Genomic DNA, 17,775 nt, shown 5'->3' on the forward strand with positions numbered 1-17,775 from the left:
TCTCTACTAAAAATATAAAAATCAACTGGGCATGGTGGCAGGCACCTGTAATCTCAGCTACTTGGGAGGCTAAAGCAGGAGAATTGCTTGAAACTGGGAGGTGGAAGTTGCAGTGAGCCGAGATCACGCCACTGCACTCCGTCTCAAAAAAAAAAAAGTGATTGGATAAACTGTGCCACATTCAGACAATGCAATATTATTAGGTGATAAAAGAAATGAGCTATCAAGGCACAAAAATACATGGAGAAACCTTAAATGCATATTGTTAAGCGAAAGAAGCCAGTGTGTAAAGTCTATATACTGTATGATTCCAACTATATGATATTCTGGAAAATACAAAGTTGTAGAGACAATAAAAATATCAATGTTACCCAGGGTTCAGAAAGAGATGTGAGTAGGTGAAGGATAGGGGATTTTTCAGGGCAGTGAAACTATGGTGTATAATAGTACTGCAATAGTAGATACATTACATTAATAATAATGTTTCCATATTGGTTCATTAATTGTAACAAATGTACTACCATAATACAAGATGCTAATAAACAGCAGAAACTGTTGGATATGGAAACTATATTTACTGCTGAATGTTTCTGTAAACCTAAAACAACTCTAAAATTAAAGTGTATTAATTTATTAGAAAACAAAGGACTGAGGTACTTCACAAAAGGATATACAAATGGTAAGTATGTGAAAAGTTATCAACTTTGTTAGGAAATAGAGTAACGCAAATTAAAGCCACAATGAAATTGAGAAGTGTGAGTTTTCCCATACTGTTCCTTTTTCAAGATTCTTTTGCTAATCTGGGTTTCTCAAATTTCTAGGTGAATTTTAGGATCAGCTTGTCTGCTACAAAAAAAAAAAAAAGAGGAATTTTGGTAGAAATTGTGTTGTACCTGTAGATAAATTTGAAGAATACTATAATCTTAACAGTATTAAATATTCCAATCCATGTATATGTCTTTCCATTTATTTAGGCCTTCATTAACTGTATTCAACAATGTTTTGTACTTTTCAAAGTAAATATTTTGTAGTTAAGCTTATTCATACGTATTTTATTCTTTTTGATGTTTTTGTAAATGAAATTGTTTTCTTTCTTTCTTTTTTTGGCAGGCGGAGACAGCATCTTGCTCTGTTGCCCAGGCTGGAGTGCAATGGTGTGATTTCGGCTCACTGCAACCTCTGCCTCCCCAGTTCAAGCGATTCTCCTGCCTCAGCCTCCTGCATAGCTGGGATTACAGGAGTCCATCGCCATGCCTGACTAATTTTTGTATTTTTAGTAGAGACGGGGTTTCACCATGTTGGCCAGGCTGGTCTCAAAATCCTGATCTCAGGTGATCCACCTGCCTCAGCCTCCCAAAGTGCTGGGATTACAGGCGTGAGCCACTGCGTCCAGCCAAAATTGTTTTCTTAATTTCATGTTCTAGTTGTTCATTGCTAGTATATAGAAACACGATTAATTTTTAGCTGTATGCAGCGGGTCACACCTGTATTCCCAGCAGTTTGGAAGGCTGGGGTGGAAAGATTACTGGAGCTCAGGAGTTCAAGAGCAGCTAGGACAAAATAGTGAGACTTTGTTTCTACAAAAATTTTAAAAATTAACTAGGGCCAGGCACAGTGACTCACACCTGTAATCCCAACACTTTGGGAGGTCGAGGTGGGCGGATCACTTAACGTCAGGAGTTCGAGACCAGCCTGGCCAACATGGTGAAACTCCGTCTCTACTAAAAATACAAAAGTTATCTGGGCATTGTGGTGCACGCCTGTAGTCCCAGCTACTTGGGAGGCTGAGGCAGGAGAATCGCTTGAGCCTGGGAGGCAGAGGTTGCAGTAAGCCAAGATCATGCCACCGCACTCCCGACTGGATGACAGAGTAAGACTCCGTCTCAGAAAAAAAAAAAAACTTAACTGGGCATAGTGGTGTGCGCCTGTAGTCCCAGCTACTCAGGAGGCTGAAGTAAGAGGATCTCTTCAGCCTGGAGGTTGAGGCTATAGTGACTGCTATTGTGCCACTGTACTCAAGCCTGGGTGACAGACTGTCTCAAAAAAGAATTTTTTTTTTTTTTTGTATATTGATCTTATACCCTCTGACCTTACTACACTCATTTATAATATTAGTGCTAATTTTTTTTAGGAAATTCCTTAGGATTTTCAATATACAAGATCATGTCATCTGCATCATAGAGATAGTTTTACTCCTTCCTTTCCAATCTAGTTGCCTTTTATTACATTGTCTTGTTCAACTGCCCCGGCTTAGAACCTCTCATACAATGTTAATTAGAAGTGGTGAGAGTGGACATCTTTGTCTTATTCCCGAACTTAGGAGAAAAACATTCAGTCTTTGACTATTAACTATGGTGTTGGCTGTGAGTTTTTCACAGATCACATTGAAGCACTTTCCTTCTATTCCTAGTGTGTTGAGCATTTTATCAGGCACTAGATATTGTCAAACACTTTTTTCTACATCTACTGACATGATCTTTTTTTTGTCCTTTATCCTATTAATATGGTGTATATTAATTTTCTATTTTTCTCATTTACCAGTTTTAATAAAAGATCCATATTAATCGATTTTTGAATGCTAAACCAATCCTGTATTCTTGGGATAAATCCCACTTAGTCATGATATATAATCCTTTTTATATGTTGCTGGATTTGACTTGCTAATATTTTGCTGAAGTTTTGTGGGTGTGTGCGGTTTTTTTCCAGAGACAGGGTCTTGCTCTGTCATCCAAGCTGGAGTGCAGTGGTGGTGTGATCCTAGATCATTGCTGTCTCAAACTCCGGGGTAAGCAATCCTCCCATGCCAGTCTCCCAAGTAGCTGGGACTACAGGTATGTATTACTATACCCAGCTAATTTTTTAATTTTTAATTTTTTTGGAGAGATGGTGTCTTGCTATATTGCCCAGGCAGGTCTTGAACTTCTGGGTTCAAGCAATCCTCTTGCCTTAGACCCCCAAAGTGCTGGGATTACAGGCATGAGCCACCACACCCAGCCTTGTTGAGGATTTCTGCATTTGTATTCATAAGGAATATTGGTCTGTCAGTTTATTTTCTCTTGATGTCTTTGATTTGGTTATCAGAGAATAATGGCCTAAAAGAAAGAGCTGGGAAGTATCTCTCACTCCAATAATGGAAGTATAATCCACTATTGATGGGGTATTAAAGTCTCCAACTATTACTATTCAATTGTCTATTTTCCCTTTCTATTTTTTGGAAGAAGTTGTGAAAGGATTGTGTTAATTCTTCTTTAAACTTTTGGTAGAATTCACTAGTAAAGCCATCTGGCTCTGGGCTTTTCTAGGTGAGAATTTATTATTTATTACTTCAATCTCTTTACTTGTTATAGATTTATTCAGATTATTTATTTCTTCTTGAGTTATTTCCAGTAGTTTGTGTTACTTCTAGGAAATTTTTCATTTTATCTTGGTTATCTAATTTGTTGGCATGCACTTGTTCACGGTATTGCCTATTAATGCTTTGTATTTCTGTGAGGTCAGTATTAATATCCATAATTTCATAATAATTCATAATTTTAGTTATTTGGGTTTTCTCTCTTGTCTTTGTCAGTTTAGCTAATCTTTTCAAAGAAGCAACTTTTGATTTTATTGATTTTTCTTCACTGTTTTTCTATTCTCTATTGCATTAATTTTGCTCTAATTCAATTATTTCTTTCCTTCTGCTTGTTTTGGATTTAGTTTGCTCATCATTTTCCATGTCGTAAGGTAGAATGGTAGATTATTGACTTGATATTTTTCTTCTTTTTAAATATACTCTTCTACATGTAATATAGTCTTACTATAAATTTCCTTCTAAGTACTTTATCTGCATCTAATAAGTTTTGGTATGTTGTATCTTATTTTCATTCATCTCAAAGTATTTCTTAATTTTCTCTTACGATTTCTTCTTGGACCCATTGGTTATTTTTAAGTATGTTGTTTAATCTTCATGTATTTTAGAACTTCCCAAGTTTTTTCTGTTACTTTTAATTTGAAGCCTTTATGGTCAGACAACAGACTTCATATGATTTCAATCCCTTTAAATTTACTGAGGCTTGTAGTATGGCCTAGCCTATGATCTATCCTGGAGAAAGTTCCATGTACACTTCAGGAGAATGTATATTCTGTTCTTGGGTAGAGTTTTCTATAAATGTCTGTTAGGTCTAGTTAGTTGTTACTGTTAATCAACTTTCTATTTCCTTGTTAATCTTCTGTCTAGTTATTCTATTCATTACTGAAAGTGAGGGCCAAGCACAGTGGCTCTCGCCTGTAATCCCAGCACTTTGGGAGGCCGAGGCAGGTGGATCATGAGGTTAGGAGATCAAGACTCTCCTGGCTAACACGGTGAAACCCCATCTCTACTAAATATACAAAAAATTAGCCGGGCGTGGTGGCGGGCTCCTGTAGTCCCAGCTACCTGGGAGGCTGAGGCAGAAGAATGACGTGAACCCAGGAGCTGGAGCTCGCAGTGAGCCGAGATCATGCCACTGCACTCCAGCCTGGGTGACAGAGCGAGATTCCGTCTCAAAAAAAAAAAGGAAAAAAAAAAAGAAAGTGGGGCACTGAAGTCTCCAACTCTCCTGCTCGACTGTCTATTTTTCCCTTCAATTCTGTCCATTTTTGCTTCATGTAGTGTGGACCTCTGTTATTAGGTGTTTATAACTGTTATATATTTATGATGAATTGACCATCTTATCATTGTAAAATTCCCTTTTTATCTCTAGTAACATATTTTTGTTTTAAAGTCTATACTGTCTGATGTTAATATAACCACTCCGGTTTCTTTTTTTTTTTTTTTTTTTTTTTTTGAGGCGGAGTCTTCACTCTGTCGCCCAGGCTGGAGTGCAGTGGCACCATCTCGGCTCACTGCAAGCTCCGCCTCCCGGGTTTGCGCCATTCTCCTGCCTCAGCCTCCCAAGTAGCTGGGACCACAGGGGCCCGCCACCGCGCCCGGCTAATTTTTTGTATTTTAGTAGAGACGGGGTTTCACCGTGTTAGCCAGGATGGTCTCGATCTACTGACCTCGTGATCCGCCCGCCTCGGCCTCCCAAAGTGCAGGGATTACAGGCGTGAGCCACCGCGCCCGGCCACTCCGGTTTCTTATAGTGACTGTTTACATGATATATGTAACTGTTTACATGATACAGTGACTGTTTACATATCTTTTCCACTCACTTTTAACCTCTTTATATTTTTTAAATCTAAAGTGTGCCCCTTATAGACAACATATAGTTAGATCTTGTTTTTTTATCCAGTCTAATATCACACTCAGATATTATTACTTACCAACTAGGATGGCTAAAATATAAAAAACTAACAATGTCAATTACAATCGTAAATGAAATAAAAAGTCCTCTGATCACATACTGATAGAGAGTGTGTAAATTCTTATTATCACTTTGCAAAAGTGTTTTGACATTATCCATTAAAGATAAAGATATATGGCTGGGCGTGGTGACTCATGCTTGTAATCCTAGCACTTTCGGAGGCCGAGGCGGGCGGATCATGAGGTCAGGAGTTCAAGACCAGCCTGGCCAACATGGTGAAACCCCATCTCTACTAAAAATACAAAAACTAGCTGGGCATGATGGCCTGCGCCTGTAATCCCAGCTATTCAGGAGGCTGAGGCAGGAGAATCGCTTGAACCTGGGAGGCAGAAGTTACAGTAAGCCGAGATCACACATTGCACTCCAGCCTGGGTGACAGAGTGAGACTCCGTCTCAAAAAAAAAAAAAAAAAAAAAAAAGTGAAGACATATATAAACATTCATGCCCTAAAAATTCCATTCCTATGTATAGACATAGCAATTACATATACACCAAGAGATGCATTAATCATAACAGCTAAAAACAGGAAATAACCCAAATGTACATGAATAGAATAGACAATAAACTATGGTAAAATCATACATTGAACAGCAAATAGCAATGAAAATATAAGCAAAGTAATTTACACACAACATTGCTATATGTCAAAAACATGATGTTGAGCAAAAGGAGTCTGACACAAAAGAATTCCACTGATATAAATCAAAGATATGGCTCATGCCTGTAATCCATATGGTGGCTCACGCCTGTAATCCCAGCACTTTGAGAGGCTGAGGCAGATGGATCACCTGAGGTCAGGAGTTTGTGACCAGCCTGGCCAACATGGTGAAATCTCGTCTCTACAAAAAATACAAAAAATTAGCTGGGTGTGGTGGTGGGCACCTGTAATCCCAGGTACTCCGGAGGCTGTGGCAGGAGAATCACTTGAACCTGGGAGCCAGAGATTGCAGTGAGCTGAGATCGTGCCATTGCACTTCAGCCTGAGCAACAAGAGCAAAACTCTGTCTCAAAAAAAAAAAAAAAAAAAAGCAAAACAAACAAACAAACAAAAACAAGATGCCACATTGTCTTCCATTCCAATATGTGGTAGACAATTTTTCCTCAAATAATCAAATTACTATCTTTATTCCTTTAATTTTTTCTTCCCCGGAGTCTTCATATGGTTTACACACACACACAGTATTTTCTTACCTCAATCAGGTTCTGTAAAATCCAGACCAATCTCAAAGACGTCTGCTGGGTTGTGAAAGTGAACAAACTGGCTGCAAAAAGTCGTTTACTTCTAGTGAAAAAGTGAAGCACTCGGCAAGAACTGTGAAATATCTGTATTTTAAAAAACATATTTTAGGAAAATGCATTTAATAGTGTTTAAAATTTCCACATCAATTCTATATACATGCAAACAAACCCAGTAACAAGTCATTTAACTACTTATAATAGTGTTTTCTGCACTTAATAAAAAACAGCAATATTATCCTAAATAGGCAGTTTGTATGCTAACATATGAAATGCAACATACCTACTTTGAATTACTTTAGCAAACACCAGATGCTCAGGTACTTATTATAAACTTTAAAAAAAAAAAACAACTATATTTCACCTCGCTACCTATTTTTAACTATGATAGTGAAGGGAGAGAATCTAGGAAGGAGGCTATATTTGTAGTATTCTTATTTCAGTGGGATATGTACACTTTAAGTTTATTGCAGGCCTCCCAGATAAATCTATACTATTTAGTAGAATAGCATTAATTCACTAGTATTCCAATAGTAATAACATCTATACGAAGTTATCAGCTAATCTTTGATTTTAAAGGCTCATAGTCCAAATATTTTCACATTAATCATAATCTTATATCTTAGCTTCAAGCTGTCTCTATGAATCAAAGACCTGAGAACTCTTAATACTAGACAATGAAGGATGAGCTTTTATTGGCTTTTTTCTTTCCTATTAGAAATTAAGTTAGCACTAACACAGACAGAAATTTTTAAAATCCGGTTGTATGATTTTATTTAATACTACCTATACTTATCTAATGATCAAAGATCAAACATAAGCAAAATCTTTAATTTACAAAAAGCCTTAGGTATACAGAAAACAAGCTTTGAGTTTTAAGGTCTTTAAGACATACTGGGTGAAAAAAAAAAAAAAAACCTATCCTGCCACACACTACAGGGATGTAGACGGACACTTCAACTTATGAAACTGATGTTTTACAAAACACTTATGAAATATTGCCCATTTCTTGTTGAACTTACCCACTTTTGTTAATCCTACCTCACTCCCCAAAATAAATTTAAAGATTTTGGTTTATTTGTGAAAAATAGTAATAAACATTTTTTTCTTTCACTTTTAATTGATAACACATCAATTAAGAAAATTTGTACACTCGGTTCTCTTTTTCAGTCTTGTCCTTTTAACTTCCTTCTCATCTTATTCAGTGCTCACATTTTCTTCATTTTTATATATATATATATATACACACACACACACACACACACATACATATGGTTTTTGGTTTTTTGGTTTTTTGAGACAGAGTCTCACTCTGTTCCCCAGGCTTACATTTTTTTGCTTAGAGTGCTGGAGTGCAATGGTGCAATCTCAGCGCAATGCAACCTCCACCTCTGAGGTTCAAGCAATTCTCCTCCCTTACCCTCCCAAGTAGCTGGGATAACAGATGTGGACCACCACGCCTGGCTAATTTTTGTACTTTTAGTAGAGATGGGGTTTCACCATGTTGGCCAGGCTGGTCCCGAACTTCTGAATTCAGGTGATCCGCCCACGCCAGCCTCCCAAAGTGCCGGGATTACAGGCGTGAACCACCGCGCCTGGTCATTTCTTTATATTTTACATGGCATATAAATTTTTCACATTGTTTATTTTTCTGTTTTGTTTTCTTTTGTTTTTTAAATTATACTTTAAGTTCTAGGGTACATGTGCACAACGTGCAAGTTTGTTACATATGTATACATGTGCCATGTTGGTGTGCTGCACCCATTAATGCTTCATTTACATTAGGTGTATCTCCTAATGGTATCCCTCCCCCTTCCCCCACAGCACGACAGGCCCTGGTATGTGATGTTCCCCTTCCTGTGTCCAAGTGTTCTCACTGTTCAATTCCCACCTATGAGTGAGAACATGCGGTGTTTGGTTTTCTGTCCTTGCCATAGTTTGCTGAGAATGATGGTTTCCAGCTGCATCCATGTCCCTACAAAGGACATGAACTCATCCTTTTTTACGACTGCACAGTATTCCATGGTGTATATGTGCCACATTTTCTTAATCCAGTCTGTCACTGACGGACCTTTGGGTTGGTTCCAAGTCTTTGCTATTATGAATAGTGCCACAATAAACACATGTGTGCATGTGTCTTGATAGCAGCATGATTTATAATCCTTTGGGTATATACCCCATAATGGGATGGCTGGGTCAAATGGTATTTCTAGTTCTAGATCCTTGAGGAATCGCCACACTGTTTTCCACAATGGTTGAACTAGTTTACAGTCCCACCAACAGTGTAAAAGTGTTCCTGTTTCTCCACATCCTCTCCAGCACCTGCTGTTTCCTGATTTTTTAATGATCGCCATTCTAACTGGTATGAGATGGTATCTCATTGTGGTTTTGATTTGCATTTCTCTGATGGTGAGTGATGATGAGCATTTTTTCATGTGTCTGTTGGCTGTATAAATGTCTTCTTTTGAGAAATATCTGTTCATATCCTTTGCCCACTTTTTGATGGGGTTGTTTTTTTCTTGCAAATATGTTTGAGTTCTTCGTAGGTTCTGGATATTAGCCCTTTGTCAGATGAGTAGATTGCAAAAATGTTCTCCCATTCTGTAGGTTGCCTATTCACTCTGATGGTAGTTTCTTTTGCTGTGCAGAAGCTCTTTAGTTTAATTAGATCCCATTTGTCAAGTTTGGCTTCTGTGGCCATTGCTTTTGGTGTTTTAGACATGAAGCCCTTGCCCATGCCTATGTCCTGAATGGTATTGCCTAGGTTTTCTTCTAGGGTTTTTATGGTTTTAGGTCTAACATTTAAATCTCTAATCCATCTTGAATTAATTTTCGTATAAGGTGTAAGGAAGGGATCCAGTTTCAGCTTTCTACTTATGGCTATCCAATTTTCCCAGCACCATTTATTAAATAGGGAATACTTTCCCCATCTCCTGTTTTTGTCAGGTTTGTCAAAGATCAGATAGTTGTAGATGTGTGGTATTATTTCTGAAGGCTCTGTTCTGTTCCATTGGTCTATATCTCTGTTTTGGTACCAGTACCATGCTGTTTTGGTTACTGTAGCCGTATAGTATAGTTTGAAGTCAGGTAGCGTGATGCCTCCAGCTTTGTTCTTTTGGCTTAGGATTGTCTTGGCGATGCGGGTTCTTTTTTGGTTCCATATGAACTTTAAAGTAGTTATTTCCAATTCTGTGAAGGAAGTCATTGGTAGCTTAATGGTGATGGCATTGAACCTATAAATTACCTTGGGCAATATGGCCATTTTCATGATACTGATTCTTCCCATGCATGAGCATGGAATGATCTTCCATTTGTTTGTGTCCTCTTTTATTTCACTGAGCAGTGGTTTGTAGTTCTCCTTGAAGAGGTCCTTCACATCCCTTGTAAGTTGGATTCATAGGTATTTTATTCTATTTGAAGCAATTATGAATGGGAGTTCACTCATGATTTGGCTCTCTGTTTGTCTATTATTGGTGTATAGGAATGCTTGTGATTTTTGCACATTGATTTTGTATCCTGAGACTTTGCTGAAGTTGCTTATCAGCTTAAGGAGATTTTGGGCTGAGACAATGGGGTTTTCTAAATATATAATCATGTCATTTGCAAACAGGGACAATTTGACTTCCTCTTTTCCTAATTGAATACCCTTTATTTCTTTCTCCTGCCTGAATTTCCTGGCCAGAACTTCCAACACTATGTTGAATAGGAGTAGTGAGAGAGAGCATCCCTGTCTTGTGCCAGTTTTCAAAGAGAATGCTTCCAGTTTTTGCCCATTCAGTATGATATTGGCTGTGGGCTTGTCATAAATAGCTCTTATTAGTTTGAGATACGTTCCATCAACACCGAATTTATTGAGAGCTTTTCGCATGAAGGGCTGTTGAATTTTGTCAAAGGCCTTTTCTGCATCTATTGAGATAATCATGTGGTTTTTGTCTTTAGTTCTGTTGATATGATGGATTACATTTACTGATTTGTGTATGTTGAACCAGCCTTGCATCCCAGGGATGAAGCCCACTTGATCATAGCGGATAAGCTTTTTGATGTGCTGCTGGACTCGGTTTGCCAGTATTTTATTGAGGATTTTCGCATCGATATTCATGAGGAATATTGGTCTAAAATTCTCTTTTTTGTTGTTGTGTCTCTGCCAGGCTTTGGTCTCAGGATGATGCTGGCCTCATAAAATGAGTTAGGGAGGATTCCCTCTTTTTCTATTGATTGGAATAGTTTCAGAAGGAATGGTACCAGCTCCTCCTTGTATCTCTGGTAGAATTTGGCTGTGAATCCGCCTGGTCCTGGACTTTTTTTGTTGGTAGGCTATTAATTATTGCCTCTATTTCAGAGCCTGTTATTGGTCTATTCAGGGATTCAACTTCTTCCTGGTTCAGTCTTGGGAGAGTGTATGTGTCCAGAAATTTATCCATTTCTTCTAGATTTTCTAGTTTATTTGCATGGAGGTGTTTATAGTATTCTCTGATGGTAGTTTGTATTTCTGTGGGGTTGGTGGTGATATCTCCTTTATCATTTTTTATTGCATCTATTTGATTCTTTTGATCTTTGATGGTTTAAAGTCTGTTTTATCGGAGACTAGGATTGCAACCCCTGCCTTTTTTTGTTTTCCATTTGCTTGGTAGATCTTCCTCCATCGGTTTATTTTGAGCCTATGTGTGTCTGTGCACATGAGATGGGTCTCCTGAATACAGCACACTGATGGGTCTTGACTCTTTATCCAATCTGCCAATTTGCCAATCTGTGTCTTTTAATTGGAGCATTTAGCCCATTTACATTTAAGGTTAATATTGTTATGTGTAAATTTGATCCTGTCATTATGATGTTAGCTGGTTATTTTGCTCATTAGTTGATGCAGTTTCTTCCTCCTGGTCTTTACATTTTGGCATGTTTTTGCAGTGGCTGGTACCAGTTGTTCCTTTCCATGTTTAGTGCTTCCTTCAGGAGCTCTTGTAGGGCAGGCCTGGTGGTGACAAAATCTCTCAGCATTTGCTTGTCTGTAAAGAATTTTATTTCTCCTTCACTTATGAAACTTAGTTTGGTTGGATATGAAATTCTGGGTTGAAAATTCTTTGCTTTAAGAGTGTTGAATAGTGGCCCCCACTCTCTTCTGGCTTGTAGAGTTTCTGCCGAGAGATCCGCTGTTAGTCTGATGGGCTTCCCTTGGTGGGTAACCTGATCTTTCTCTCTGGCTGCCCTTAACATTTTTTCCTTCATTTCAGCTTTGGTGAATCTGACAATTATGTGTCTTGGAGTTGCTCTTCTTGAGGAGTATCTTTGTGGCGTTCTCTGTATTTCCTGAATTTGAATGTTGGCCTGCCTTGCTAGGTTGGGGAAGTTCTCCTGGATAATATCCTGAAGAGTGTGTTCCAACTTGGTTCCATTCTCCCCATCACTTTCAGGTACACCAATCAGATGTAGATTTGTTATTTTCACATAGTCTCATATTTCTTGGAGGCTTTGTTCATTTCTTTTTACTCTTTTTTCTCTAACCTTCTCTTCTCGCTTCATTTCATTCACCTGATCTTCAATCACTGATACCCTTTCTTCCAGTTGATCAAATCGGTTACTGAAGCTTGTGCATTCGTCACGTAGTTCTTGTGCCATGGTTTTCAGCTCCATCAGGTCATTTAAGGACTTCTCTACATTGGTTATTCTAGTTAGCTATTCATCTAATCTTTTTCCAAGGTTTTTAGCTGCTTTGTGATGGGTTCGAACCTCCTCCTTTAGCTCAGAGAAGTTTGATTGTCTGAAGCCTTCTTCTCTCAACTCGTCAAAGTCATTCTCCATCCAGCTTTGTTCCATTGCTGGCGAGGAGCTGCATTCCTTTGGAGGAAGGGAGGCACTCTGATTTTTAGAATTTTCAGCTTTTCTGCTCCGTTTTTTCCCCATCTTTGTGGTGTTATCTACCTTTGGTCTTTGATGATGGTGACATACAGATGGGGTTTTGGTGTGGATGTCCTTTCTGTTTGTTACTTTTCCTTCTAACAGTCAGGACCTCAGCTGCAGGTCTGTTGGAGTTTGCTGGAGGTCCACTCCAGACCCTGTTTGCCTGGGTATCAGCAGTGGAGGCTGCAGAAGAGTGAATATTGCTCAACAGTAAATGCTGCTGTCTGATCGTTCCTCTGGAAGCTTCGTCTCAGAGGGGTACCCGGCCGTGTAGGTATCAGTCTGCCCCTACTGGGGGATGCCTCCCAGTTAGGCTACTCGGGGGTCAGGGACCCACTTGAGGAGGCAGTCTGTCCATTCTCAGATCTCAAACTCCGTGCTGGGAGAACCACTACTCTCTTCAAAGCTGTCAGACAGGGACATTTAAATCTGCAGGGGTTTCTGCTGCCTTTTGTTTGGCTATGCCCTGTCCCCAGAGGTAGAGTCTACAGAGGCAGGCAGGCCTCTTTGAGCTGCGGTGGGCTCCACCCAGTTCGAGCTTCCAGGCCACTTTGTTTACCTACTCAAGCCTCAGCAATGGCGGGTGCCCCTCTCCCAGCCTTGCTGCCGCCTTGCAGTTAGATCTCAGACTGCTGTACTAGCAATGAGGGAGGCTCCGTGGGCGTGGGACCCTCCGAGCCAGGCGCCGGATATAGTCTCCTGGTGTGCCGTTTGCTAAGACCCTTGGAAAAGCGCAGTATTAGGGAGGGAGTGACCTGATTTTCCGGGTGCTGTGTGTCACGGTTTCCCTTGGCTAGGAAAGGGAATTCCCTTACCCCTTGTGCTTCCTGAGTGAGGCTATGCCTTGCCCTGCTTCGGCTCTCGCTCGGTGGGCTGCACGCACTGTCCTGCACCCACTGTCCAACACACCCCAGTGAGATGAACCTGGTACCTCAGTTGGAAATACAGAAATCAGTCATCTTCTGCATCACTCACTCTGGGACCTGTAGCCTGGAGCTGTTCCTATTTGGCCATCTTGGAACCACCCAACCCACATTATTTATTAAAACATAAGACTTTTTAAAAGTATTTAAAGTGACCACCCATAAGCCTTCTTCTGATTTGTTATAAGAAATAATTTAAACTGAAATGGGCTATTCCTCTTTATACACACTACACTATTCTCATAAAAAATTAGATTTAGGACACTTCTGAGATCTTCTGTTAAAATGTAGATACTCGGAATGTGTGGGGAGGTCATACAAAAATATTACAAGCTCCAATACCTGCACTTGCAGACAACATATAAACAACTAGCATCTTCATTCATATATCTAATGAGTATTTACTGAGTAACTTCTAGCATACTAAGGACTGTTGCGAGGCCTTATAAAAACAAATTGAACAATATGGGCAGAATTCTTGTTTTTTTAAAATTTACATTCTAGTGAGAAGACAAACAAGCAATCAAGTCAATAAATAAGATGATTTAAGAAGACAGACTGTAAAATGAATCATTATTTAACATGCTACTAAGAAATGCATCCTGATTTCAGAGATGTTAAAATATAACTTATACATTGCTGATGGGGAAGTAAATGGTATAGTCACTCTTCAAAATAGTTTGGCAGTTTCTTACAAAAGAAAACCTGCATTACCATATGACCTTGAGGTTTTTATCCCAGAGAAATGAAAAATTACATTCACAGAAAATTCTACACAAAGAACATTCATAAAAGCTTTATTTTTAATAGCCAAAAACTAGAATCAGCACAGATGTCCTTCAACAAGTGAATAGTTAAATAAACTGTGATACAGCTGTACTATTGAATACAACTCAGCAATAGCAAGGAACAAACTACTGATACAGGCAACAACTTGAATGAATCTCCAGGGAATTATACTAAGTGAAAAAAGCAAATCCCAAAGGTTATATATTTAAAAGTATAATCCTATGTCTATAACATTTTTCAAATTAGAACTTTTTAAAAATGGAAGACAGATTAGTGGTTGCCAGGAGCTAGGAATGAGAGAGGGTAGGGAGGTGTAGAGGAGAGTGGTGCATATAGTTATAAAAGAACAACACAAGAGATCATTGTAGTGATGGAACTGTTCAGATAGGAACAGATAAACCTACAGATAGGAAAAAATTGTATAGAATTTACCCACATACACATACACACGCACATACAGATGAATATACAGTAAAACTGGGGAAATCCTAATAAAATATATGAATTGTATTAATGTCAGTGTCCTGGTTGTGATGTTATGCTATAGTTTTTCAAAATGTTACCATTGGGAGAAAGCGCAAATAGTCTAAGGGATCTTTGTACTGTTTCTTACAACTGCATGTGAATCTATAATTATTTCCATTTAATTTCCAGTTTAAAAAATGTATATCTCAGAATCTTTGAAATTTAGTAAGTACAATGAAGGAAACAAAGGGCAACATAAGAGATTGAGGGCAAGGGGGTTCCTTTAAGTAGGGTGGCAGGGAAGGGCTCCCAGATGTGCCACATGAGCTGGACCCTAAAGGATGAGAAAGATCCAGCCATGACGGCAGAGAGACCCCATGTATGTACAATGGCCTTAAGGTAAGAAAGGGCTTGAGTGCTACAAGAACGAAACAGGCTGGCAAAGATGGAGTTGCTAATCTTCAGCAACTTCAGGAAGAAAGAGGTCTAGGAAGTGGTCAGAACTGCAGAAAGAGCCAAACCTTGGTAAGGAGTTGGGCTTTTATGCTAACAGCAAAGAGAAGAAAGCCTTAGCAATCATTAGGCAAGAATAAGAACAACAGTAAGAGGAAGACCGGGCATCTGGGGAGACTGGAGGAAAGCAACAGTGGCAAGAGATTGCAAACACACCATTTTGCTTCGGACTAGCCTTGGCCAAATTAATGACATTGCTGCTGGTAAAAACACTAAACATTTCCAAGGGTCACAGTCAAACCATTAGCAACTGGAAAGGGATGACTGCAAAGTGGGGCTCCTTCACTGCCAGGACAGGCTCTAGAATTATGTGTGCTAAACTGTGAAAGCCTGTGTTTGTGTAAATTTTTTTGCTAAGAGAACCAAAACTTTCATCTGCGCATGTTCAATATCAAGTAGACAAAAGTACTTTAAATGCTCAGTTTTGTGCTTGAGGTCACAGTTCTGCATTATGATTTGAAATCTGAGGCTAGACATGGTGGTTCAGACCTGTAATTACAGCACTTTAGGGGGCTGAGGCAGGCGGATCACGTGAGGCCAGGAGTTCAAGACCAGCCTGACCAACATGATGAAAGCCTGTCTCTACTAAAAACACAAAAATTAGCCAGGCATGGTGGCATGCGCCTGTAATCTCAGCTACCCAGGAGGTTGAGGAAGGAGAATTGCTTGAACTTGGGAGGTGGAGGTTGCAGTGGGCTGAGATTGCACCACTGCACTCCAGCCTGTGTGACAGAGGGAGACTCTGTCTCAAAACAAACAAACAAAAAAAGATCTGAAATATGAGACATATTATGGAAGTAAACGTTTTAAAATCACAATTTTTCTTTTCAAATTACAATATTTTTTCAAAGCAATAAAAGTGTTAAACACCTCAATGACTAACTTAAAGAATGTCTGGGCCGGGCGCGGTGGCTCACGCCTGTAATCCCAGCACTTTGGGAGGCCGAGGCGGGCGGATCACGAGGTCAGGAGATCGAGACCATCCTGGCTAACACGGTGAAACCCCGTCTCTACTAAAAATGCAAAAAATTAGCCGGGCGAGGCGGCGGGCGCCTGTAGTCCCAGCTACTCGGGAGGCTGAGGCAGGAGAATGGCGTGAACCCGGGAGGCGGAGCTTGCAGTGAGCCGAGATCGCGCCATTGCACTCCAGCCTGGGCGACTAAGCGAGACTCTGTCTCAAAAAAAAAACAATAAATCAAAAAAATAAATAAATAAAAAGAATGTCTGATGAACTATTAACTAAAATTATATATTAAGATATAAAATTATAGATTATAAATTGCATAATTTAAATTATACAATTGAGGGTTCATGACATTTCCTTATAACCACTTTTAACTCCCTTAATTACTGTGTCCTTCTTGTTAACAGCACCTCTCACAAGTTACTGCAGCAAGGTACATTTTTCTATATTAAACTGTCAAAAAGGATAATCAATTCAGGTGAGATTCTGGCAAAATTGTTTCACTTATGCATTGCTATTACATTCTATAATATATTCATATTTGTTTTATATTAAATTAATATCATCAAATACTTATCAAGTAAAACTGATGCTCTAGACACTCCCCTGGGCTCCATCTGGTACCAGTACACTAGCAGAGAAGGCATTTAACTGTGAGGCATTAGAAGTATTAAAATAATTAATATGGGCCAAGCGTGGTGGCTCACGCCTGTAATCCCAGCACTTTGGGAGGCCAAGGCGGGTGGATCACAGGTCAGGAGATCGAGACCATCCTGACTAATACAGTGAAACCCCGTCTCTATTAAAAATACAAAAAATTAGCTGGGCATGGTGGCACATGCCTGTAGTCCCAGCTACTTGAGAGGCTGAGGCAGGAGAATCACGTGAACCCAGGAGGCAGAGGTTGCAGTGAGCCGAGATCACGCCACTGCACTCCAGCCTGGGCGACAGAGCAAGACTCCATCTAAAAATAAATAAATAAAAATAAAATAAAATAAAATAATTAATGTGGAATATTGATTATGACATAAAATACTGTAGGTCTGACACCATTTAAAGAGCTGGAAAACTGTGTTTACCCTTTGATTCGGTAATCTCACATTCAGGAGTGAGGGCAAATTTGAGACAAATAACAGAACAGATGATTTCATGATGTTGCTATTGTCACTGTCACCATCATCATTGTCATTTACTGATGCCTACTATGTATCAGGCATAATTTGGTGTTATTGGCTTTGAGATAGGATCTCACTGTGTCACCCAGACAGAGTGCCCTGGAGTGCAGTGGCAATCACTGCAGCCTTGAACTCCTGGGCTCAAACAATCCTCTCACTGCAGCCTACCAAGTAGCAGGGACTACAGGTCCATACCACCATGTTCAGCTAATTTTGCATTATTTGTAGAGATGAGGTCTTAGCATATTTCCTAAGCTGGTCTTGAACTTCTGGTCTCAAGCAATTCCCCTGCCTCAGCCTTCCAAAGTGTTGAGCTTGTAATAGTCTGCTAGTTATCTATAATATCTCAATATCCATCCTGAGCTTTTATGAAAGACGAAATTTGGGCTCTTCATTCATCTAGTCTGTATCTTTTCCATTTCTCAAGAACAGAAACACAAATTCTCACTAACATGTGAAACTCTGGTCCACCACAAACCTCCTTAGAACTT

The 17,775-nt window shown here is 39.4% G+C and overlaps 1 protein-coding gene across 4 annotated transcripts in view; it reads right to left on the reverse strand.

The window, feature by feature from the left end:
- GK5 (glycerol kinase 5) overlaps positions 1-17,775 on the reverse strand; it is a 69,285-nt gene that overhangs the window by 31,142 nt on the left and 20,368 nt on the right. For all 4 annotated transcript variants that reach the window (XR_012430767.1, XM_065540057.2, XM_005545985.5 and 1 more), the window contains one exon: positions 6,516-6,647. Coding sequence is in view for 3 of the 4 variants with exons in the window: in XM_065540057.2 (XP_065396129.1) it covers positions 6,516-6,647 (132 nt within the window). In the remaining variant the exon portion in view is untranslated. The remainder of the gene's footprint in view (positions 1-6,515; positions 6,648-17,775) is intronic.

This window comes from Macaca fascicularis, chromosome 2, assembly GCF_037993035.2.
Source record: "Macaca fascicularis isolate 582-1 chromosome 2, T2T-MFA8v1.1".
Lineage (NCBI taxonomy): Eukaryota > Metazoa > Chordata > Mammalia > Primates > Cercopithecidae > Macaca > Macaca fascicularis.